The sequence below is a fragment of the Mastigoproctus giganteus genome, chromosome 9 (genome assembly GCF_048544385.1).
Source record: "Mastigoproctus giganteus isolate SK-2022 chromosome 9, ASM4854438v1, whole genome shotgun sequence".
NCBI classification, from domain to species: domain Eukaryota; kingdom Metazoa; phylum Arthropoda; class Arachnida; order Uropygi; family Thelyphonidae; genus Mastigoproctus; species Mastigoproctus giganteus.
Window position 1 is genome coordinate 111,556,252 of NC_143583.1, and position 27,317 is coordinate 111,583,568.

Consider the following 27,317-nt stretch of genomic DNA (forward strand, 5'->3'; position numbering starts at 1 on the left):
AACACGCAACCCATCACTCAATATTTGTCTTTGCGTGACGAGATACATATACATCGCCACCGCTTTTCCGTACAATTTTGAGACCTTCTTGTATATCTTGGATAACTGGTGCGTGCACACTTATAACCACTTTTGTTTTGAGATGCACAGACAATCTAGATTTCTTAACTCTCATTTTACGTTGCCAAATGCATCACAAAGAAAAGGAATTGTTTCTTCAATTGTACATAAGCATACAATAAAACCAATTAGTTCTGTTTCCTCCACAGTGTACACGTAATTTTTAGTTCGTTTCTTATCAAAAAGGTCAGTTATTTTACTAGGACATCTGTTACTCTGTTAATTCGCATGTTCAGAAGTAACAGCAGAATCCATGTTTTGAGGTCTCAGTCAAGCTGAACTTTACTTTCAAGATCATATAGAGGTTTCGATTTATTAAAATAAAACACTTATTTTAACAACTCGAATCTACTACCTATTGGACCCTCACAGTTGCTCTGTTTCACCTTCAACTGCTGTTGAACTTTAACCACCGAGAAATTGTTAATTGTGAAGAATTGTATTCTCGAAACTAGAAATGAATTTGAAGAAAATTCTCCAATCAGCATTTTATTCAAACCTAACTATAAAGAATTCTTATTATTGTATAATGCTACATAATACAGCCAATACATTGGCTGTATTCCATAATACAACCAATGTATTGGCTGTATTCCACTGGAAGCTCTCGGCTGAATTTGTCTTTGATTTAAAAAAAAGTTAAATATTCTATCCAAATAAATTGGTTTGAAAGAGGATGGGATAGTACGATCATCAACGAGATCCGTGTGCGCCATTGTTTCATAATCTATTTGTTCATCTCACACTGTTCGACAAAATGAACAGAAAAAATGTTTTTCGTGAATGTTTTATTGTGAAGAGTGTCGCAGAAGGTGAATATTTGAGATAATAGGCATCCCGGCATGCAAATTCCGAGTATTCAATAGAAATCGATCTATCACCTTACAGAGCCGCACATAATGCAAACTATTCATGCCTATAAAAACAAGGGTTGCAACCATATCACTTCGTTCTTGGTTTTTTTTTGACTTGCTCAGTGGAACAGCCACAGCGACGCTGACTTCATCGTGGTTTAAATGATTCATTGAGATGGCCGGGGAATGCGGTACCATCCCTTCAATATCAGAGAAATTGACACTTATGGTGGAAGCGGTGTTCTCATGTGGGGCGGAACAATGATCAAACGCCGCACTCCTCTTCATATTTTTGATAGGGATCCCGTAACTTCGCAGAGGCACCGAGAACAGATCCTGGAATCCTATGTGCGAATTTTCAAGGGTGCGGTTCGCCCAGATTTTCTTTTCATGCACGACAATGCTCATAAAGCTCAAGTGTTGGAGGAATACCTTGAAACTGAGGATATCCAACGACTGCCGTGGCCTGCACGATCAGCAGACTTAAGTCCGATCGAACATTGGTGGGACACCTTTGGGCGTGGCATTGCATACAGACAGTCAAATCCTTGGTCAGACAATCAAATCCTTGGTGAGCTAAGGTCTGCACTGGCGGAAGAATGTAATTTTTTTGCCACAGAATCATATAGACACTTATTATCTAGTATAGTTCATCGCTGTCAGGCTGTTAAGCCGTTGGAGGGATCATACGCTGTATTGATGTCATGTGACCATATTTTCGAGCATCTTGTATCGACTTCTGTAATGTGACCTTTTTAGTAACCCCTATAAATGTCCCTTATACCTATCCGAAATTTCTCGCTGTCTCCTCATTTCGTATGCTATGGTACATCACCATACCAAATTTTGTCGCGTAAAGTTGCACGAGTTACACCACGTTTTCTACGTGTTCTGTTAATTTTGTTGAGCAGTGTATATGAGACGTCCACATCTGGGGAGGGGGTAGTTCCTTTTTTTTTTTTTTTTTTGTCTTCAATGATAAACTGCAAAAGAGTTTAAAATTATGATCTTCACTTCCAACCAGCCAAATAAGTTCAGCTAAAATAGCGCATCCTCCATTAACATGTTTGATATATATTACGCAGAACCACGAATTAAGAATTTAAATAAACTTACCACATGTTTTTGTAAGTTTAGTTTTCTGAATAATAGAAAAATTATGAGAAATTAAGGTTAAATTCTAGTTATTAGTTATTAGGAATAATAACTGATAATCGTATCATGATTTAACTCTATAACAAGGAGAAAAACAATAGGAGATTCAACGTCACTCATTTCGCCTCCCACTCGATACTAATGCAATGGGAGAGGGAACGAAATAAATGATGACTCTGACGCCTATTGTTTTTCTCTCTACATTTGCAAGAGTAACTGCTGTCATTTGCTTCTCAGTTGTAAGATCAGGACCTCAAAAGGGATTACGGACTAAGTTTAAGTAATTTTATGCTCTAGATACTGCCCTTCTCTTCTAATAATAATTAAACATCAATTCGTGGTAAAAATATCGCTATATGTATCGATTATAATAATTTAATCGATACATATAGCGATATTTCTCATAAATATCATAGATGCCCAGAGATCTGTATCATAGCAATAATTCTGTCACATTACCAGTGGTTATTCCTTACGATTAATAATTTTCATAATTCTGTAGCCATAGTCGCTACTGCATGCTTTGATTACTCCCAGTGGATTCCGAATATGACAAAAATTATCGACAAGACACATCGAAAATAATCATATATCAAAATAAATAAACAAAAGCAATCGTTGACGTAAAATAGCACGTGGCTTCAATCGATCCCCTACAATCGATATTGGATGTCATTAACATCCCACTACAGTTCTCTCAAAAAAGAGCGAACTGTGCTGCAGTTTAATCAATGCCGCCCCGATGCTCTTCCAACGACACAAGTTCCCACCCTTTGAGAGTATCAAGGTCATAAAAACTGCTATAACTTCACTCCCTGGGTAGCGTCGCCTGTCTTTTTCCGAATGTGTATAGACGTCTGTCATATCACGCTAGTTTTCTTTAGGCATATCAGATGGTACCAAAAAAAATCCCTCAAAATAAACGTTATTTGCAAACGTAGAAGATTTAATTGCGAGTAATCAGTCCCATGCATCAACGTCCATATATGCTTACCTTAGTTCAGAATGCCGACTTTCTGTACTCTGACGTGATGTCCATTTTATTGCAATGCGATGCACCCCTCGCGGGACAAATCCAACCAACTTATCTTCGGTACCATTGCAATGAAAAAGGAAGGGAGGAAGGTTCGAGAAACTGCCTTCCGACACCGAAACCACTAGGTGGCGAGCAGAAAGATTGCTTCCTGCCAGGTCTATCACCACTGCAACAAAAAAAGAAAAAGATTGTCATTGCAGAAAGGACAACATATTAACCTGCATTTTTTTAGATTGTACTAAGCAATGTTGTTCCTTATATTATTTTCAGAACTATTAAACTCAATAATCTGTTCGTGGCATATTAAAATGTACATACTTTAAGAATCACTAGTAAACGGGTTAGTGCCATTGCACCATGTTTTTGTTGGTAGTCAACTGCCGAAGTATATAATTGGCATCGTTTTAATTGTTTCTCATATTGTGAATACCTTCACAACGAGTTGCCATGGTAGTGCACTTCATCGAATAAGTAACATCAATGGAGACGACTAACGTTAATACTAAGACAACAAGTTTTGAAACGGTGCCGTCTGGGTGGTGGTGGTATCCTCCGAGAACAAGTAACAGTAGTCTTCTCCATTGGTGAAGCGTTACTCCTTCGAGGTAGTGCAATACCATGGAAACTCGCTCTGAAGGTATTTAAAACGATGCCAATTTATCTACTTCGGCAGTTCGCTACGAACAAAACATGATGCCCGTTCACTAATGAATCTTAAGCGTAGTCTCATGCTTTATGCAAAATAATCACCTTAGTTTATACTTTAAGAAAGTAGTTTTAATGTAATTTCAGTTTACTAGATCTTCAAGTAATTGTTATTTCTGTATTAATTTCAGACTTATTCTAAAATCCCTTTAGAGACGTTTCTGAAGTATAGAATCGCCTTTTAGCATCGTCTGAACCATCCGTTCTCTAGTCTCTCTTGCCACCTTCCCTTGGCACTAATCCACAACCCATCGAATCGACAGAATTGCGTGCATTTTATGATCGATTTGTATGTTTTTCGAAATGAAAAGCTTGAGTTTCCCAGAAGAACAAAACACACCACCTTCGCTCGAGACCAATTAAAAGTTCCTCCCGTTTCAATGGAAGTATTTCTCAATTTCGGTCAGCAAATCGAACCCTAGGCCTTTTCCTCACAATTTGAGGGAACAAAGTCACAGCCGACTGTGCTACCCATGAAGGCTGTGTTCTGTAAGCTTCACAATTCTGTATTTAATAAAATATAGCAGTTTTCTAAATGGTTTTATTGAACCACTTCGCAAAGCAATGTTTTTAAGGCATTCTTCAGACGCACCTAATCATTAATCAGCATAGATCCTCGCTACACAAGACACTCCTTATAGTCTACGAACGATAGACAACGCGCCTAAGAGATTTTTGGCGTAATGTTGACTTCTTGAGCGTCTGCTCTGCTATAAAACCAAGGCTGTACAATTCCCAGTGGACTGTAGATGCACTTACGGCTACTCTTTTGAGTCCTGGCGCTCCGAAGGTACTGTTTACAGAGAGCTGTCAGATGGAATAACCTTGTCACTTATACATAAGTAACAAGGCGCTTATTACAACAAGCGCAATTATTCATCAGAAGAAACGGTTGATTTATGAAGGTTGTTAAAACAACACATTTTTCTTAGTTTAAATGATTCTTAATAACACCAGTCGTGAACAGGTTTATACAGTTCACTGTGATCTTTAAACGCTTAAAGATTTCAGTAATTTATTAGTTTATTTTAAAACACAAGTAAAATACCTCCCCTAATTCATCTGCTGACCTATGCGTATACCAAAAACGATGGTGAGGCAGGCCTTTTTATATACGCTTAATAAAGAAAACCCAGCAATAAACAGGTCTTCTGAAAGAAATCACCCTTAAGGCTTCTATGAGAGTCCTAGCAAATCTTGGATAAAATGAACACTCTTCTGCAAAGTTCTTCCTTATTTGACGCATCACCGAATACTCAGCAACTTTTGCGGTACTCAACATTCTGCGCTCTAAATGAAGCGAAGGAAACTGATTCTGCAATAAGACGTAGACTTGAGGAGGGTTGAGAGCATCAAGCTTCTCCATAGAATGAAAGAGGGAGAGGGGAATAGTCAGTTCCTCTATCCTGGAAACCTTGTGATAGCATTTAGCTTGTTGCAAAATAGAACCCCCCTCTCTCTCTCTAAATTAAGCGCATTTGCCTTGAGACCTTATTGTTTTTATACACGTCCTCGAGCAGAGGAATTACGACAGCTGTCCTTTCACACCGTGTAGAAAAGACCTGGGTTCGAATCCCATCAAGGCGAGTTTCAGAAATAAGAGGAAACTGTGCAACTCTCCCGAGACTGTCTAAGAGGGTCATGTATGCAGAATAGTAATTCTTACTACACTGCTAGCCGGAAGCGTGTTTTAAGCAAAATAGTTCATTTCTATTTATAATCAGAGCAGTTATAAACAGCTAGCTGTTACAAGTATTGTGATTTACAACCATCAGATACGATAGTTCGCTGAAAGCCGACAAGTTTCTAGCAAAACACGATAAAAAGGAAGAACGTGTAGTAGAGCCATTGCAACTACAGCTCAACGCTTACTAATATGCGTGACTCGAAACTTAAGGAAGAGGCGATAAAGATGGTTTCCGGAGTTAGATATGCATAGACACATCTAGTTCTGGAAACAGGCAAAGAAAGTGGCGGCCTTGCTGTATCTGGGGAACTTCTTCCCAGTTGTAAGTTCCAAAATTATATACATCAGCGGTTTCTAACCTACAGACCACAAGAGCTAAGACTGTCTTTCGAAGAGATTCTGTCCGTCTCGCAGCGCATCTCGAGAAATATCTGAACATTTTTCTTTCGCTCTAGCCTGCTTCCACAGCAGCAGCAATACTGACGATCAAAAATTTAAATGAAGGCACCGCAAGCGCAGCAGCAATCCGAGAAAACGTGAACTGGATGAGTAATGAGGACGAAATTATCATGGTCACGCGCTTTCTAAAAGATAAAAATTTCTTAGTCCAGGGGTCTTTGCACTAACTTGCGTTTCCCTGGTGATACACGTGCCAACACTGATGCGCAATGCTAGCGCATAGCGGTGAGAGAATATAACAAAAATGAAAGGGTTAATTCTTGGGATGGAAAACTTTAAAGGATTTCATGAAAGTAAATCTGTCTAATTCTTGGTTAAAATGCGAACTTCTTATTTGGAAAAGCTTTCGAAATTTGTGTTGCCTTCAGCACTTCGTAGCACGCTGGTCTTTGGGAACAAAAGAACCTAACTGCAAATTGAGCAAACATTAAAAAATTAAAGCCGTTTAAAATTAACTGAGCTTATTCCGGATGCAACAAAGTCACGTTGAATAAATAATTTCATTCCTCGCATTAAAGTTTTAATTATATTGTAACTTTTTTTGGCAACGTATATTTTTAACTCAACCCATTCTAAACCTAATTCACTGGTCCTCAATTCGTCTTATATATGTAGATTGCGTACATTCTATGGTTGCGTTGTTTAATGGGGAAAAAATTCTTCTCGGTTACACAGCTTTCGAACCTGGCTTTTCCAGATGAAAAGCCAGGTTAGAAAAATTATAAATAAACAAATACCGGAAAGCACAGACCAGAAATCAATAACTACCGAAACATCTAGAAACAAGAATTGTTTTCTTAGATTAAACTATTGGAACGAACAAACCATAATTAAAGAATTGTCAAAGAAAGAAAAACACGGGGAGCACTATCCGTGCAGTCAGTGCTCTTGTGTGAAAGTTTCAATACCGCCTTTAATCCCAAAACGGTTGGGACAACGCTGATCTAGCGTGTGGCCTCTGGAGAATTATCACCACCATTGGCAATGACAATTCGAAAATACAAAAGAAAGAAAGTAATCTCGGCCGCGCTGTGATACTGATAAGTCCGCACTTTAACTGAGAACCAAGGAAGCAAATAAATGGTAAAAATAAAGGACTGAAGTGGAAACGACAGAAGATGAAACTGATAAAAAGCAGTCGAGGAATGAGCAAATCCTCTCGCAGGTGCCGCAGTCTGAACAAAGAGAATGTTGCCTCACATGTTGGTGAGAGAAATTGTCGCAACTGAAAGTAAAGGAAATCTTCTTTAAAAGAAGACCATAAAGTTGGCCCTCTCGCACTTAAGAAATTAACTCTTCGCGTGTTATACCGTACAGCAGAACACAGGTACAAAGACTAAAGTGTGTCTAAGAATAGGAAAACTAGAAGAAAGGAGGTGGGACAATTGTGTAAGATAAATGAACTGAAAAAAATTCTTTTACGTCGATTCAAGACGACATACATAAAAGCGCACCACTGCCCCATCTTCATCAGCTAGGATAACTCTACCATCCACTGATTAAGAAAAGTGCACTTTTTGTAATAATGCAAAGCTGATTCCATCCTCTTCTTAATTCCATTGAAATATAAACTTCTGTCCACAGAATACGCCTATATATCAGTTCTTTCCTTGGTTCCTCCCCAGAGCAGAGAATAAAATACAGAGGGACAAACGCTTAGTAAAACGAAGGTAAAATGGCGCTCATAAAATGATAAGAACATTCTACTTCCCTGTGCGCTCTCTCTCTCAAGTTGGAAATCAATCTAAGAAAGTAAAAAACTTCAGAAGTTTTCAGCCGCTTAAGCGAAAGAATTCCACTAAAAAGAAAGAACCACAGATCTCCGACAGAACAGCTTTTACTGTCCGCCTCTCTCAAACAGGAACCCTTGATACAGACACATACGTAATGGTTGTTCCAGGAGAAGGCTTTTGTACTTACAATTTTTTCTGACAAAATAGTGCGCGATACAAAGAATTTGTTTATAATAGGGACCATTACCGTGTCATCTAGAATTTCCTTCTTAGCATTTTTATTTTATGTCTAACATTGCTTTACTTTTGATATGTATTCAGTTATACAGATAACTTTTTCATGCTCCCCGAATAAAATATTTATTGTAATAATAATAATATCAGTTAGGTACATTGCAATATTGCAATTCACGGACACCAGGCCAGGCGTTAACAGTAATAATACAATACTGTATTATAAATAGAGAACATTGATATATCGAACATAAGGAAATACATATGTGGAAATACAGCTCAAAGTATAATACAATTATTTAAACTACTACGCAAAGAAGGTATAAGACAAGCAACGTTCTTTGCACTGAACCAGTAGTTAGTTCATTATTGCTCACTGTCAATACTGAAAAGTTAGTACGCCATCTTCATATCAGGTGGTATTATTGGTTTGCGGCATTAAGACGAGCTTCGAGGAGAAGGATCAGAAACAGGGAAGTACAATTCAAGGATACGACGTCTGTATTCCCTGTCACAAGCGAACTTATTAAGGTCAGCATCGAAGGCCTGGGCATATGAAAGTAGCTGAAAAGGCAGGAACCTATCGGATAGGTGGAAACGGCCGAGATGTGAGCCTAGAGTTGGAGTCGCTCTGAGGGAAGGCTGATGGACTCTCCATGAGCACAGGCCCCAGAATGATGGTGCCGAAATCTCGCCAGCTGTCATTTTGATAGTGGTGGTAAGACGTTTCACTGTAATCAGCGTGAAGAGCCTGTGAATTTGAATCAAACTGGCCATTTCAGTTGTCTTCAGCCATGGAGGAAGTTTATTTTAAGTTTATTTCATTTTAAGAGCCAAAATTCTGCAGAAAAAAGTGGCCCCATTGTGCTAGGGGCAGCGAATGCCCCTACCTCTGCAGCATATAAAAGCGGAGTGTATACTGTGGTTTTTATATTTTTTTCTAGTAGTTGTAACTTCATTAATATTATGTAAATACTGTTTGGCAATCCATGGGAGTCGAGCTGCCAGGGTAAGCAGCTTGTCTATGTGGTTACTGAAGCAGAGCTTAGGATCAAAAGCAACCCAAAGATCAGTATGCTTATTGACGATGGGAATAGGACAGTTACACAGAATTGGCTAAATATAAGAAAGCATTTTCTTTAAGCAGATTATCATAAATTCAGATTTTTCTGGGTTTATTTTTAATCCGAATTGGCTGAGGTAGTTTGCAAATTCCATGAGTGTATTATTAATTGATGCTGTTATCACAAGATCATCGTATGGAGAAATCGGTGTGAGGAGCTTCATATCATCTACATAACATAAAGTATCATGCCTGGACTCAACAAGTGGGAGATAAGTGCTGTTAGAAAGGCCCTTCAGGCGTGCCACCACCCCTGTGGCACGACTGAAGAAATACATCGCTTGTATATGTGCCCATGGACAATAAGCTAGATTATTCTATTTTGAAGGAGTGACGTGAGGAACTGTAAAGTGTCTCACTTGATCTGACAGTGGTCTGAAAGTAGCTTCAGCATTTCAGGAATATTTACAGAGTGAAAGTTGCTGTAAGGTCTATACAGGCAACTTAAAGCTCTTCTTGAGATTGAAACGCAGAGCGGATAGAACGGGTGGTGGCTAAGAGGTTAGTCAGAGTGGATCTATGAGAAGGGAGTAATGGATTTGAGGAGGCTGATGTGCAAGAAGTTGTTTAGTTATAATGGGGAGGAGTACCTTCTCAAGGTGGTTTTGGAAGACTTGGGGCGTTGGAGATTGGCCGGTAATGCTTAAGAAGTGTAGGAGATTGAATTTTGGGGATAGGCTTCACAAGGTAGATGTTCCACTGCTGGGGAAAAGAAATGGCATTAGACAAATTCCTAATGGCTTGGTTTATTTTTAGCATTAAATGCCCTACTTATTTTGGTACCTCAGCCCAACATTATCCGCAAGCCATCTTTTGTACAAGAGGCTTCTTCGTCAAATATAGAAAGAAAATTATGATACCGACCCAGATGATGTCTGTTATTTTTGCTTTCACTTGATGAAGTGCTAGGTGTAGTACAGTGTCTTTCCCACCAGTTCCTAACATCGGGTAGAAAAGACCTGCTTTGAATCCGGTTAATGACACGGGAAATTTTTATAGGGCTTTTTTCACTCTGTTGCTGAGTTAGTCAGTTCAGGCGAGGATAGAAAGGATTTTTTGTTAAACTACACAGACAACTCGATCAGAGAACACATACAATTTATGGATATAATGCACATGGGCGGATGAGGGTGCGCTCGAATAACCCTAATATGATTTCATTTTATTAAATGTGCAAGAAGGGACACTTATTACCCTAACCAGAATTTCATCAAAACACCAGTAAAGTAATGTTTCAGTTTCGGATTCTCCCAAATGGAAAGCGATTTCTTCTTACCTGGGATCATCTTACCAATCTGAAATATTTCGGGTCCATTTAGATCTCACTATTGAGTAAAAAATGGGAATTAGTCTCATCTTTGAGCATTGTATTATGCCACTGGTGGATAGCTTTTATTGCTGGAGATGCCAATCGTTTTAGATTAAAATACCATTGATGAAACTAAGAAATTAATGGTTAACTGTGCTCTTACCTAGAAAACCCAGAACATTCAAGCTAGAGGACTGGAGAATTCCCCGGCAGATTTCGATCTACAGATTTTCGTTCTCTGAAAATTTGGGGTATCCAGTGTTGGTTGAAAGAGCAAGATTGCATTAACTTTATGTATTGTTTGAACTTCTTCGTACCCTTCATCGCATCTCATCGTGCACAGCGACTTCGGTATCGAGAGAGAGAGAGAGAGAGAGAGAGAGAGAGAGAGAGAGAGCCAGCTAGAATGAAGACTATCTTCAGTAATGGGTAAAGATTCCTTCTGGGAAATGATGACAAAAGGATCCCTGTGCTGCTGCTGTATCCTATCAGAAGAGGTGTTTCTGTTATATCATAACAATGGAGTACTCTCGCGTATGATACCACGGTTTTTTGTTCCAGGTAATCCCATAGATCGACGTTCTATTCAAAGTGCATCTTCGCACGTCCTTTGCCATTTCTCCAATGGTATAATCCATGAGTATAAATCCACAATACATATTCTCTGATGTGATATAAAAATTGAAAAGGAAACCATTTTTTTTCCAGCAATTACTCACATAGCCCTTTATTCCAACATGACAACGCTAAGTCCCGTACCACTACTATTGTCAAGCAATTTCTCCGTAATGCAAGTTCCACAGATTTACGACTGTATACAAAATCCTCCCCTGCACATAACGGGGATTCAAAACCAGGCGGATGATTTCCATACAGTCTGGAATAATATCGATCGTAATCACTGTTCTAGCTGCCAGAGTATCAACACATTGAATAGAGCTCATGAAACAAACGGCATTAATTTAGAAATATATAAAAGATACGTTTTACCTTAAATATATTATAATGAGCAATTGTTTGGACATTTATTTCTACTGTGGGGTTTCCGAAATATTTTAAAAAAAATTAAGTGCTGCGAATTTTTCTTCTTGAATAACGTCTTGGAAAACTTGGAAATGTGATGTCAATTCTTATATTTCTGGAGATTTACGTTTCAGATTTGTCTATCGGGTAATTATGGTTAACTCTTTTTGCATTAAAGAAATGAGTAGAATTCACTTCGAATAAATGCCAAGGGCTCCCAGATTGGTTGTAAAATCAAGTGATTTTTGTAAATCTTTAACCTTAATAAGCTAATAGGAAACTAAAAGTTGCCTATTAGTTTCATAAAACAGATAACTTTATCCATTCGCTATAGTGGATCTCATGATCTTTTAACGAATTTTTCCACTACTTCCTACCGCCAGGTAATAAATCATTGCCGTTCTACATTTTATACGACAGATCACCCATTTTACGAGTGAAGCAGTTTCATTCCTCCTACACACCATCTCTGAGCGCTGAACAGATCGTTAGCAATGCTTCTTTCTTCCTTACAATAGGACAACCAGGTCTGCGTGTTTGTATGTTTAGAATGCATCACTATGACTACCTCTTAGTGCAACCGTACGAACAGTGAAAAGCAAAACGGAAGTGATGTAAGAAAAAAATAAGGAAGTACAGTTTCCTCAGGAGATACGAGTGTTTTTAAAATGCTATCAGTTCTTCCCTTCCATCGGTCGACTATTGATCTGAAGAAGCAGTGACTTCTAACCTTGACTCGCATGATAAATGCGTGTTTCCTGGGTATTAAGGACTTAACCGATACTAGTACTGGGTGTGATGACCTTCGAGTGCGTAAAATGGCTTTTTAAAAGAATGATACTTAGTCGTATAACCAAACTTGTCCTTTATGAAAAGTAGTCCAATTTCTTATAAGGCGTGAAGGGTGGTTGTTGTTGTTTTTAGAAGTAGTAGTAGGGTTTTAGGAGCATCAGCAACTAAGGCCATATTGTTCCGCGTATATTGTCTATAAATTGGGTGTTCTGAGGTCGATTTTCTGTTTGCTGGAATTAAAAACCGAGTTTCCGGGAGAAAAAACCATGCTACCCTCGCCTTAACTCAGCCACGTTGTGAAAAATGCCCATAAAAATTTCTCCCGTCATCGACAGGGCTCGAACTCAACCGATGTTGAGTTCGAGCCCTTTTCGAACCGGTCTTTTCCAACCGATGTGGGATGGAAAAGACCTGTGAACGGCTATCCTACATTCTCTTCGCGAGGACGCCGTAAACAGAACGTAGTAATTAATTTCGATATAAATCGTGTGAGCGAATAGAACATAAAAAACAAACGGCATATTGCGGCCACCCAAGGGATCCTTTATCTGTCCATTCCATTATTGTTCATAAATTGCGTGTGTTCCCTGCTCGCTTTGCTGTCCAAAAAAGCCGAGTTTGCGGAGGGAACGATTAACTCAGCCACAGAGTGAAGAAAGCCTCATAAAAGTTACTCGGGTCATTGATGAATTCGAACCCCGGCCTTTTCCACCCAGTGTGGAGAGGACGGTGATTATAACTGCTCAGACAACAGAACTAAAGAATAAAGAGTTTAAGCCTAAAATTACGTGTAATTTAAGAGCGGTCCAAAACTGGAGATCTGTTAATACAGCAATGTCGCTAACTCTCTTATCATTACAGTTTTGAATCCTTGCCTGCTTATAAGTAAGAAAATCAGGAGCGTTTCACTGTGCATTAGATTGTTTCGAAATAAGCATACAGGGTGTCTCAAAAATATTGGTACAAACGTTTAGGGGAGGTAGGTAACATCTAAAAGGAATGTGAATCGCATAGGAACTCATAACCGGAAACGTCACCGTAAGTCGGTACACGGCGCTGTTCATCAGTTCGCGAGAGAGAAAATTTCTGGTTTACTCATTCAAGCAGTACTCGCCACACGAAGAGCATGCATCGATATACGAACTGTGAGCTGGCAGACATGCACCTAGTGTATGGATTAGCAGAGGGCCCACACGGTATGCGCCCCCATGCGGCACATAGTGTGCATAGTGTTGAGGAAAAGGCGCCTCCGGTGGTTTCCCACATCTGCACCATATATATTCTGTGGATACAAACAGTATCACTGTGAAAGCCAGAAAAATGTTTTGTGTTGTAAATGAAGTATTATGCTGGGTTCTGTTGGGTGTCCTGGCTTTTGGCCGCAGGGCCCCTGCTGGGACCCCACGTTGCCCGCACACACCACTAGGAGGTAGCCAGGCTGCCCATAATTCTCTGGCTAGTCTCCTCCAGGTCACCTGAGCTTCCTGGAAAGAGACCAAGTAAAAAAAAAAATAAATAAAAAAATAATATATATATATAAAATAAAATAATAGGGTTCAGGGAGTACAAGATGTACTGGAGAGGGTAAAAGAAAGGAGGTATAGACAGAGCCACGGAGGATGTAAGGGAATGCATCCTCCACAGGTTGGGTGGGAATTCTCTCACCCAAGCGGAAGTGGAAGATGAGGCCCCTCGAGAGGGTGGGAAGACAATTACGTATCAAGAGAGACACGGATGAAACAATTCAAGAGACCTGAGTGTCAAGTTTAGTAGCTAGAAGTGGTCACAATCTAGGTGAAGATGTTCAGTATATGAGAAAAGGGTGTTGATCAATGTGCATCAGTTCCAGGACGTGGTACCAGTGATCTTCTTCTGGTGAAGAGATCATGGGCGGAGGCAGAGAAAGCGTGGTACTGGTCTTCCTCATTGATGCGGCACAACATCGCTTCGCAATAAATGTGTGGGCAGGTATGGTCGATGACTGCTTAGTCGGCCCATACCTGTTACCATCCCGCATGAACTCCGCTAAATATCGGATCTTTCTTGAACAAGTTCTACCAGGGTTACATGACGATGTTCCAGCAAATGTGAGACGCAACATTTGGTTTCAACATGACGGGGCGCCTGCCCATTATGGAAGGTGTGTTCGTGACCATTTGAACAGGCGTTTTGGGCGTCGATGGATTGGCCGTGGTGCACCCGTTCTCTGGCCCCCACGCTCACCTGATTTATCGAGCCTCGATTTCTTTCTGTGGGGAGGCCCTCAAATCTATCGTGTGTGAATCGCCTGTGGAGACGGAAATGGATCTCGTGACGAGACTCGTCTGCGCTGCTGCTACTGTCAAAGAAACTCCAGGTGTGTTCGACCAGGTCCAACAATCCATGCTGCATTGGTGTCACGCATGCATCGCGTCTCATGGTGGAACCTTCGAGCATCTGTTGTAACATCATGAAATTCATCCATCTCGTACTCCATTGTTAATATTATGTCAAATAAATGTTTGCCACTAATTACTGTCTTGTGTCATTTCTGCTTCTTGTGCCTCTGCTACTACTTTCCCGTGACGTTTCCGGTTATGGGTTCCTATGCGTTTCACATTCCTTTAGATGTTACCTACCTCCCCTAAACGTTCGTACCAATATTTTTGAGACGCCCTGTATATATTCAGCTAATACGTGATATGTCTATTTATGATGTCTCTATTGCATTACAATTGAAGGTCAGTTTGTCTATTGTGTGCTATTAAAAAATCCGAGTTTCCAGGATAAACATCCGTACACTGTCATCCAAGAGGGCTAAATGGACAATGGTGTGAAAAAGCGCCCTTCTGGGCAGAAGGCAAGTTTTCTGCTTCGGTCTGCTATGGTATCGAACCTTCCCCATTCTACACTGTGATATGATAGCAACAATGCTATCTAATATGTTATTGTTATTAAGGGGCCGTAGAGTGACAGAGTTAAGAATCAAGACCTCCATAAAAAATTTTCCCTCCCTATTAACTTGCCTCTTTATTAATTTCTCTTTTAACTTGGATACGATACAAAAAGTCCAAAATGTCGCTCCTTATAACGGAAATTAAGGAGAGAGAGAGAGAGAGAGAGAGAGAGAGAGAGAGAGAGAGAGAGAGAGGGTTAGAAAGCGGAGACTGTTATACTGTTTACTTTTATCTCCTAGGTAATCCACAGCTTAATGATTACGAAATTATGACCACTCCATCCATAATGGACTATGTCGCTTAGCTCGCACTATGAAACGCCAAACAGTTTCGTACGCTAGAGAAGTACTGATTTGCATCGGGCTGCGCAAAGTGAAATTAGCTTTTATTGGACGTAGTAATTAATCACGAAGTTTCAGAGGGGCATGATTGTGGGAGCGCGTACGTCGAGTGCTTCCATACGGGGAACGACACCTCTTGTCGGCTGCTCACGGCCCACTGTGGTTAAGGTCTACAAAGAATGGTGTCAAACGACCTCCCACAAACGGAACTGTAAAGCATTACGCAAGGGGATATTCGTGGTGAGTAAAGAGTGTAGCTCGCTGTACGGAATGAACAGCAGGTTACTGTGCGACAGTTGATATCGCAGTGCAATACGGGAAATGCAAGAACAGTATCTCAAATGACAACGCGTCGAACACTCATACATATAGGGTTCCACAGCAAACGACACCTCTCCTCACCGCTGATTATCGTACACGACGAATGCTGTGGTATCAACAACACACTGGTTGGACACTGGAGGACTGGAAACTAGTGTGCTGATCGAGTCCAAATACTTGTGAAACACGTCGACGGATGCCTTCGTTTGTGGGCACAAGCAACATGTCCATGGACCCATCGTGTGTATGGTGCCCACTATCCAGGCAGATAGCGGTAGTTGCTGAATATGGGGCATGTATTGCTGGCAAGAACTAGAATCCCTGGCCAACGTTTCACTAGTAGCTCTTAGAAGACCACGTACGCCCTGCCATGTTACATTTCTTCCCGAAGAGAAACGGGATCTTCCAAGACGATAATGCACAAGTGGTTCGAGAAACACAGTGAAGATATCGTCTATCCCGATTGCCCTCTAAAGTCACCTGACCTCAATTCCATTGAAAACGTGTTAGATGTTTTGAAATGGGAAATGAGGGCACGCGACCGTCATGTATTCTAACACTGTGGAAAGCCAAGCAGACATCATCGTTGCAGATCCCCACGGATAGCAGTCGCTCTTCACCTGGGCATTGACTCCATTAGATGTCTGAAGACATGCTTAGGGATCTCTGCAGCCACCTACCTAATACCATGTTAGCTCAACACGCTATTATGTAGTTGGTCATAATTCAGTGATCACTGAGCGTATGGTATACTGCTCTTGTGGTAAGCAATCCGAAACAGACCATTACAGTAAACAAACATCCTACTTTCTTCAGATGCATTCAACTAATGACGAATGTTCTTCATTGATAGAAGATTCATCATTAGTTCTTAGAATTCGAATGCAATGAAAAGTAAAGCCCTAAGAAGATTCAGTAAGTTGTTTTGGGTTTTGCATTTTATTTGAATCGTTAAACCATGTCCTTTGCTGAACACATGAGAAGTTATTTGAATCACTTCCGTTGTTTCTAATTTCAAGAGTGAGGGTTAGATTGCTCATCACTTTTTTTTTTTTTATATACACGCTATCTCCTTTAACTGTTTTGGAAAATCTCTTAATGTCAGGAGGGAGAGTAGCAACGCAAAGTGATTTCCTATCTCGTCTCACGGATGTGTCACCTCATCTTACGAAGCGACAAATATAGATTCGGTCATCTGTTTTTACAGCAGTTACGTGCATGTCACAACGTTTCAGGTGTCACGAAGTACTTGCGTTTTTGTGGTCAGAAGTGTTGATTGCGCGAATTGAATAAAGACTTGACACGCTGTGCCTGCAAGCAGCGTTCATCTTTGATGTTGCCACGCAACCGCTCTTGCCAGCACAGGAGGAAAACCGACTGTTTCCACAGAACAGAAGAGGTCGCTAAGCAACAAGTTCGAATGTGAGTGAATGTTCGACGCAAATGTGGTTGTAAGAATCCACCCCAGGGGCATCGGGTAACGGTTATTTACTGCGGCTCCCCATTACCACTTAAGATGTCACAAATGCCTCACTTGTTAACATTCTCATGAACAGCGAATGGACAAGGCGTTATCCAATTTCCATCAGAATGGCTCCTTAAAAATGAACAACTGTGGCTTCCATTTTCCAGTAATTTAATTAATTCTTCTTTTCGTTCAATTCAAAATGGTGTTTGCGAGTGTCCGTAATAAAATAACAGACTGGAGTAGTTTGCATATTGCTGAGCAATTCCTTGGGCGCTCGTTATCAAGGACATCTTTGCAGCAGTGAACTGCTTTGTACAGACTTTATTTCCTTCTTTTTTTTTCTTCTTTTTGCTCATAAGTCAAAGCACACCGGCTGGTAAACTAAAAAACCTTTCTTCCGAAGTAAACGAAAATATTCTGCACGTGTGGTTTCAAATCTCTACTTTGTTTATGCAGAGCTAATTTGATTACGTCCAAGAACAGTTTCTCTTATTAAGTTACACTGTTATTCAAGTCATCTGCTGTTTTACACTTACCTCTTATCAAACTAAACGAATTTAAATTATGCTTTGATGCGTGAGGTACACACAGACACTGAATGAAAAGCATTTTCATATTACGAGTATTGATTTCAAGTTGCAGTTCTTTGGTACGTGAATTTAGAATTGCAGAATACAAATATAATACTAAAGGACATTTCAAGTTAAGTCAACTTAACTTGAAAACTTCTAAGAAGTACAATGTTATTGTAAAAATGACAAATGGAGCCAGTTTAACTCCGGTTTCCTCGTTTGTTGATGGTAGAATGAATAAAATGAAAATTCACTGATATTAAAAACTTTATCACCACCGTTAAACTTGAAATAATAGTTCAACACAAAGGAACTTAATAAAGCTCAAATCACAACTTCGAGCCACAATGCCCAATCCATATTTCTCAGTAATATAAGTGCGAACAGATGGAAATCATACCAGCCATAACGGGCATACTAGGAAATTCTTTGAGGAATTCATGGTCTTTAATCATTAACAATAATCTCTTTTGGCATATATATATATATTTCTTCCTCTGATGCATGAAAAAGAGTCTAGATCATATCGTGTGATCTTTAATTAAAGCCTTTTATTGTGCTTTCCCCCCTCTGAAAGGAAAAGAATCATAACATGAATGCTCTTTCTCAAAATCATCTTTTCCTCAGAGTGTACTTCCTCTCGCTGACAATAATTAAAACGTCAGTCTTCTTTTACAAATGATGCTGCGCAACAAACTGTGTATATTTATCTACTTCACTGCATCCATCTCAAGGGTCGCATTTTTCTTTTAGCACAAAGTAAATGGATGACATACTTTGTTAATTTGATAAAAAAAAGTTCCTCAGCGAATTTTCTCTCCATTTTTCTATCGATCTTAACATCTTTTTCTTAGTATAATTTGTTGCTTTAATAAAGATATTCTGAAGTCCTCTGACTTCTCCGTAAAATTTGCTCTTTGAAATTCCATAATTATGGAAATTTCAGCTTTGTATTTCTCTATCTTTTGCTGTTCCCCAGTAACATCTCCTTAAAGCGCTGTTTTGCTACCATATTTGATAGTGATAAATTTATTCCGTGTCCACAGAACACCTCCCCTCCTATTTGGGAGATGAATTCTAAGGACTAAATGGACATGGGTTATTGTCAGTTTCTCCTCCGCACTTATTGAATTCCTCCAATGACTATATTTTTTCGTTAAAGGAGCATGCACAATTTCTAAAAGTTCAAAGGAAGTGCTAGTAATATTCGAAAAACTTTTTTTTAACATTAAACAATTTTAAAAAACTCTTCTCACGATTATCATGAAAAGGGTGAATCTAATACGATCTTGTCACAGGTTCATTTAGACATCCAGCTGCTTCAGCCACACAAACAACTGGTAAATGGTTTTTTAAACGCGACAGAGCACAAGCGAACGCAGCCTGTGGCCACAGTTCGATGGAGACTGAGCACCTGACAAGCATTTCAGTAGGATGAGTGTGGACGAAGAAGACCGTCCTTTTTGAACGGATGCGTTTCGACCGGAAGCGCTAAAAAGCAATGTGTGGTCCAAGCCTAAGGTTTGCATTCTTTGTTTATACTGCATATACTCAGAGTCCAACTGTCTTTTATCCTCTTGAAATACGAGTGATTATTTCCTTAATTAGTGCAAAGGGAAGTGCGACCTTCCCCTTCCAATTCTATTGCATGAAATATAGATGCAGATTCTCTAATTATAATATCTGTCCTTTCCTTCACTCTGAATATTCTCCATTAATGTACTTTGGACATTTAAAGTTCAAGGCCAGTAACAAAGCGAAATAATCCAGTCTGTGAAAGAGTGATTATTGACCCAATAGAGAAAACATTGCCACTCTCTATTCAGCTGTTCGGATTTTATTGTGTACTTTAATACCGTGTGGAAAATGTCTGAAATCGAATCCTGTCAATCACGCAGGGAACGTTTATGGGCCATCTTCATAAACGTGATTTGAGGACAGCAAGGTTTCCCCCTCCCGGATAGGACTAGTAGATGAGTTTGTTCTTTTGGTTAACTCTTTTAAGAAATATAATACTTTCAAACAAGCTGGGCACGACATTTTTTTGAATAAGCACAAAAGAAGGGGAACAAAAAATACATCGACCTCAAATAACAGAAACCAAGAAATCATTACGTTCTTTAATAAAACGATTTCTTGCATACGTGATGGTTTCTTATTTTACTGTTGCAATGATTAATTTGATGATTTATTTTAAAATATACTGTACCTGGTTTATTTGGCGTTCCTAATTATGATTCTGCTAGGGGTTCTCAAACTTTAGAAAATGTCCAATGGTTCAATAAAGTCCCCGAAGATCAGCACTTTGTGTATTCTTTCATTTAAGGTATATGAATATCGCCTTGTTCATCAATTTCAAGAAAATTTTCATGGAATTTGTTATTACAACAAATGAAAAAATAGTAAATAAAAGTAAGGTTTTGCTTGATCCCGATACATGCTGAAATTCGAGAAAATTAACACCGACAAACATATCACGCTATTAGAAATCGATAAGCTCAAACTCCCTCTTCCATATTACAAAACCGTTTATCAAACGAATCGGTAGGCAAACAATAGAAATAACTCTGGCAGGATCAAACTCAAATAAATAATTAACTCATGTATCGAAAATCAGTCAGTAAAACGAACATCATGTTTGAGACAAACAAGCAGGAATAAGTTATTCTTCCAATAATTCGTCTTCGCTACTCATTCCACTATTTCTACTTGCTAACCAGACCATCAACCACAATTCCCTAATTGCGAATGAAAACTTAGATTTAAGCATATTATTATTAAATGTCCAGTACATTGAAAGGCCACCACTGCATTGGGTGCACAAAACCTAATAGCGAATAGGTTTCTTTTATCCTCAGAACAGCCCGGTTTGGTGTGGCACGGGTTCAACTCGATATCGAAAGCATGCCATGAAACAACTCCTCAAATAGGCCTCTGAGGTTGGGTATATTCATATTACGTTCTTAGCGTTTTTTCACCAACCTTTCATGGAGTAGAATAAAATGAAAATAAAATAAAACAAAATAAAACAAATCTTGATAACTATTTACAATAACCTGTATTTACAAAATTAATATACGTATTACAATATTAAAACACAAGATTAAAATGCATTAAAATATACTAAGTTAAAAGCGATAAAATCCCGTAGCTTTCAAAGGCTTCAGCCTTCTTCTTCAGCAGTACTCTCTATTATTCAGTACACCTTTAAATATCAGCAGAGTAATGGTAGGCATCACATGTTTCCATTCTCACGTGTTCCGCTCTCTTGCATTGTGGAACCGGAAGTGGCTCGAACGGAAGTCGTACGGAACCGCTCATCCTTTTTTTTTAGGATAATAGTCTCTAAAAGGGGGTGAATCCGTACACCCCTATCCCTATTAATGTTGGTTGTAGAGCTGATCCGCAAACTCTCGAGCCACTTACGGTCCCAGAACCTATGCGCCCGATCGGTGATAGTGGCATCGTCTGGGGAGATCTGGTGCTGCTTCTCCCAAAAGTGTTCGGCCACGGCGGACTTATCATATTCCGCATTTCTTATTGCTTTTTTGTGTTCCCCCAGACGATCTTTGAGACGACGTTTTGTCTCGCCTACATAACATTCCCCACAATCCGGGCATCTAATATTATATACGACCCCACTAGCATCCTCTTTTTGAATGGGGTCCTTAACTTGAGACACAACTGTGTGCAGCCTACGTCCCGGAAGCTGCACACAGCGTGTCTGATATTTTCTTAATACTCTAGTTATATAATCCGTCAAGCCCGGATAATAGGGAATGTATGCAGTAGATACTGGTATAAAAGATTCATCTCTCCTCTGATTTTCATTAATAAATTTATCTATAATCCTCTGGGGGTAACCACATTTAGTAAGATCCGCCGTGACACGTTCATACTCTGCTTTCCTATCATCGGGGTTACTGCAATGTGATTTCGCTCTATTAATTAGCGTTCTTATCACACTGTTCCTATGATGGTTGGTCAGGGCTGAATTATAATGCGTATATTGCCCTTTACACTACACGCTACAGGTAGCCAAATGCCAAGGTTTTATGGCTTACCCAAAATTCACAAAATAGACGTGCCACTCAGACCTATAGTTTCATTTATAGGTAGTCCGACGTACGCACTTTCGGGTTTCCTAGCCAAACTATTGTCTCCACTAGTAGGACTCTCTGAATATAGTATCAAGGATAGTAAAGAATTTGTGCACTTTATTAGGAGCCAGCGTATAGAAGAGGACGAAATTATGATATCATTTGATGTAAAATCGTTATTTACCTGTATTCCTATTGACCATGGAGTGTGGTGTGCAAACATAGTTTTACAGAGGGATACTACCCTAAATACTAGGACGCAACTTAATCCAGAGGATATTAAGAAGGGTATAGAATTGTGCCTCTCAAGTAACACTATGGTTTTTGATAACATTATATATAAGCAGGTTAATGGTACAGCTATGGGCTCCCCCATTAGCGCAATTATAGCAAATCTAGCTATGGAGGAGCTCGAGACCAGAATATTTAATACCAGTGTTCTCCCTATGCGCCCCTGGAAAAGGTATGTGGATGATACGTTTACATTTGTTCGGAAGGGGAGTGAAGATCATGTGTTGAATATCTTAAATGGCTTCTCCCAATTCATACAATTTACATCGGAAGTTGAAGATGGAGGAGTTCTGCCGTTCCTGGATGTGTTGGTCTGTAGGGAAGACCAGCAGTTAAAGACAAAAGTCTTTAGAAAAACGATGTGTAAAGGGCAATATACGCATTATAATTCAGCCCTGACCAACCATCATAGGAACAGTGTGATAAGAACGCTAATTAATAGAGCGAAATCACATTGCAGTAACTCCGATGATAGGAAAGCAGAGTATGAACGTGTCACGGCGGATCTTACTAAATGTGGTTACCCCCAGAGGATTATAGATAAATTTATTAATGAAAATCAGAGGAGAGATGAATCTTTTATACCAGTATCTACTGCATACATTCCCTATTATCCGGGCTTGACGGATTATATAACTAGAGTATTAAGAAAATATCAGACACGCTGTGTGCAGCTTCCGGGACGTAGGCTGCACACAGTTGTGTCTCAAGTTAAGGACCCCATTCAAAAAGAGGATGCTAGTGGGGTCGTATATAATATTAGATGCCCGGATTGTGGGGAATGTTATGTAGGCGAGACAAAACGTCGTCTCAAAGATCGTCTGGGGGAACACAAAAAAGCAATAAGAAATGCGGAATATGATAAGTCCGCCGTGGCCGAACACTTTTGGGAGAAGCAGCACCAGATCTCCCCAGACGATGCCACTATCACCGATCGGGCGCATAGGTTCTGGGACCGTAAGTGGCTCGAGAGTTTGCGGATCAGCTCTACAACCAACATTAATAGGGATAGGGGTGTACGGATTCACCCCCTTTTAGAGACTATTATCCTAAAAAAGGATGAGCGGTTCCGTACGACTTCCGTTCGAGCCACTTCCGGTTCCACAATGCAAGAGAGCGGAACACTGAGAATGGAAACATGTGATGCCTACCATTACTCTGCTGATATTTAAAGGTGTACTGAATAATAGAGAGTACTGCTGAAGAAGAAGGCTGAAGCCTTTGAAAGCTACGGGATTTTATCGCTTTTAACTTAGTATATTTTAATGCATTTTAATCTTGTGTTTTAATATTGTAATACGTATATTAATTTTGTAAATACAGGTTATTGTAAATAGTTATCAAGATTTGTTTTATTTTGTTTTATTTTATTTTCATTTTATTCTACTCCATGAAAGGTTGGTGAAAAAAAAAACGCTAAGAACGTAATATGCCATGAAACAATTCAGCCATTTTGACTGAATTGTTTCCCACAATTCACTTGGTGCAAATTGGACAGTTGCAGATGTCTATTCCAAGAGTTCGTTTCACTTCAAAAACAATCATCCCACAGGTGCTCAAATGGATTGAGATCTAATGCCCCCAGGCATTAGATCTCAATAAGGACCACTGTAGTTGGCTGAATTCACTCTCCAATTATGTACAATTCTAACCTTCTGACATTGTGTATTATCCTGTTGGCAGAACCCATCCGCAGATAGATACTGCATCCATAAACGAACGCTTAGTCGGAAATAATTTCCAGATAACCTGTGGCATCCAAATGTTCCTGCTGGTATCAGAGACCCAATGTGCATCTCAAAAACGCTCCCAACAACAATACACGCCACCACCACATACATTATTATTATTAAATCTAATGTACACTACAGACATGTGGCCAGTTATGTTGTACAACAGGGCAGAATACAGTACATGCATATATATAAATTATAAACATAAGTAGTAAATTCATAAATAAAGTTTGAAAGTAAATTATACAATAAAAATTAATAAATATTTATAATGATAGTATAGTTTTATCATGAAATCAGTCCAAGACCAGGAAAGAATATAAAATTTTTGTTGCTTTTCTGTGCCCGTTATCATGAAAAGATCGTAATAAAGCAATCCATTGTCCAGATACCAGTTCCACATAATCCTGCGAAATATTTTCCTGTCCAGAGAAAGATCAAAGTCATGCTGGTTCATAAGTTCCACTGTTCTTTAAATGAAAGATTCTTGGAAGTCTGTAATCTTGATTTCCAGATGTGGAAGGTAATTCTCTCTCTCTCTCTCTCACGAAAATTAAGATGGCATAGGACAGTGCTTCTCAAACTATCTGTGGTGAAGGACCAGTTTCTTTTATTTCCAAACCGTCGCGGACCATCGTGGTCCTACTGCACATGATCTATACGCAGGTCGCGCCACATGCGACTCACCACGCAAGTTCGAAAACACTTGTATAACCCTGTATAACGAGACGAGTCCACTGATCACGCGCTTGGATATCGCAGAAATGTCAAATTGCTATAAAGGTTTCTGACTGATTACTCTAAATTTCTTTTCTTATCTCGTCACGGACCAGTAACAAACAGTTCGCGGATCGGCACCGGCCCGCGGATTATACTTTGAGTAGCACTGGCATAGGAGATCTGGAAGATAATTTGATCCAGAGAAAATATGATAAAGAAGCTTATGGTCCGCGACAGTTCGCCATGCTTCCAAAGATTGCAGCTTTAAGTAGGAGCACAGAATTGGATAAGAGACTCGGTGATAAAATATAGGATCGCAATCCTATGTTTTATCACCAGGAAAATTTTTTGCAATCCTCTATCCACAATCTAGAAAGATAGTGGATGAATTTCATTTGCAATGATTCTATTTGCTGTAGCAAAGTTGTACAGTGATGGTTCCATATCAGGGCGGCGGCAGCATACTTCAATATGGAAAGGACAGTTGCTTTAAATAGAAACATAGAGAACCGAGGATCTCTGAACTGGTATGTCTTACTTTTGATGAAGCCGATTTGTTTTATTTCTTGGTTCAACATATTCCGGAAATGTTTGTCAAAATCGCGTCCTGACCTGAATGCGACTCCCAAATATTTATCATCGAAAAGTCTGGTAACCGGAATGCCATTCATGCAGTATTGGTTTTCCAAGAACTTAGCTCTCCTAGATCCTACAAATGTGAGCGAACAATATTTCTTACTGTTGACCTCAAGACCACTTAAGGCAATCCAATCAGCGAAAGAATTTATGGCAGCCAGAAGGTTATCGGTATCAACCTGACTATTGATCGATGAGTAAAGTTTCGTATCATCAGCAAACATTAATATTTTGCTAACACCTCTCTACAAAGCGCGGCAGGTCATTGACAAATATCGAATGACCCAAGAGCTGATCCTTGTGGAACTTCTTTAGATGGGAACAACTCTTGAGATTTCCTGTCTAATGATTACCGTATGCTTGCAATACATATTGTTGACACTTGGCAGAATGTGTTGACTCGTGCTGTTTTCCTCATATTCTTTTGCTTCCATTAGTGTGAAACAGCATGAATCGGGATTCGTCAGATAAGGTAACATTTTTGCAATCCTCCCTATCCAGTGTTGATGTTCCTGAGCCCACTGTAACCGTACCCTCTTGTTTTGTTTTTTGGTGATGAGAGAGGAACTAGATGCGGTCGTCGGTGGGAACGTGACATCAGTGACAAGGTACGACGAGTTGTGCGATCGGAAATGTCTGTTTAGTTACCACTATTGTGGTGGGATGCTATTTTACTGACTGTAGACATCCAGTTACTTTGGATAAATCTGGCGAGTCTCCACTGGCCTCTACCGTCAACGAGCTGTTTCCGAGCATTGGATTATCGTTGGCTGGATGTTATTTAGTTATTGAATCAATCTCGCTAAACCCGAGGTAGTCGTTTTGAAAATCCAACAGGGTTGAAGTATCTCGGAAACTTCTAGAGACGACTACCATGCCACGTTGAAATTCACTTCAAGCATTCGTCTTGCGCACTGAACTGCACACATACAACCTCGCTACGTATCCGCCCATTTGCTTTATATCGCTTGGTATGAACACGTGATGTTGTTATTGGTGATTTAAAGATACAGTTAAAGCCATATTTAGCTTGCGCATTATAACTGCGCAAGTGTGTTCAGCACTCAGTTGCATTTTGTGCTGATGTATAAACAAAAGACATATGAGGAAAACCGTATTCCCTCTGCCTGAGATTGGCTTCTACAAGTTTTCTGCGGGATTCCAATCCAAATGTCTCCAAACAAATGACAAACAACAAACATATATGGACAGGGAGGGTATATATATATACACACACTCATTGGCCAGAAATTAGAAAACTTTTGCGATTTGTGTCAACAGCCAATTAAACGTACGGTATGCAAATGTGTATTGCCACATGGTATGGGTACATGTTCCTCAGGATGAAATAAATACTGTACGCATTCCTAGGGGTTCTTAGACGATGCGGCCATGGAAGACAGGTGATCTTTCCGATTTTCAGGAAGGTGTTGTTGGAGCACGTTTAACAAAATGGAGCATAATTTTGAGGAAAGTGCTGTCTATTCAGAAAAAAATCGAAGAAACTTCAGGTTGTATAAAAGATAGTGTAAATGTATGACTCCATTTGGCGTCAAATCAAAGTCGAGATGAATTGTGTCGGACGAGCACCAAGGTAACTAAATTTATGAGGCATAGTACATGACATCCATATATGGAGTGCCTTCTATAGTTCGATGGCCTGTTTCAGGGATGAAAAATCGCATTTATTTTGTCCGAGATCAAATAACTTCACCATCGCTTGAAAAACTCTTTAGAAGTTCCAGCTGTCACGGATGGGAATTAATCCTTCAGCCTATCGTTGCAATACGAGGTTCATTATGAACTTATGGAGAGCACTACTTGGTGTATATGAAACAATAATTAGTTAGACACCAACATGGCGACTGGCACTGTCAGATATAAGGCAGAGAACGTTACTTTACCACCAGACATAACTGACGTATCCGAAAAAACCAAATAGCTAGAAATCAATAGCTGCTAGCGAGTT

General features: G+C 39.6%; 1 protein-coding gene across 1 annotated transcript in view; it reads right to left on the bottom strand.

Moving 5' to 3' along the window:
- The window catches only part of LOC150080644 (uncharacterized), a 109,507-nt gene that overhangs the window by 11,628 nt on the left and 70,562 nt on the right, over positions 1-27,317 (bottom strand). The window contains exons 2-3 of the mRNA XM_090380768.1: positions 3,124-3,331; positions 2,091-2,115 (exon numbers count right to left, since the gene is read on the bottom strand). Of these exons, the coding sequence (XP_090236894.1) occupies positions 2,091-2,115; positions 3,124-3,331 (233 nt within the window). The remainder of the gene's footprint in view (positions 1-2,090; positions 2,116-3,123; positions 3,332-27,317) is intronic.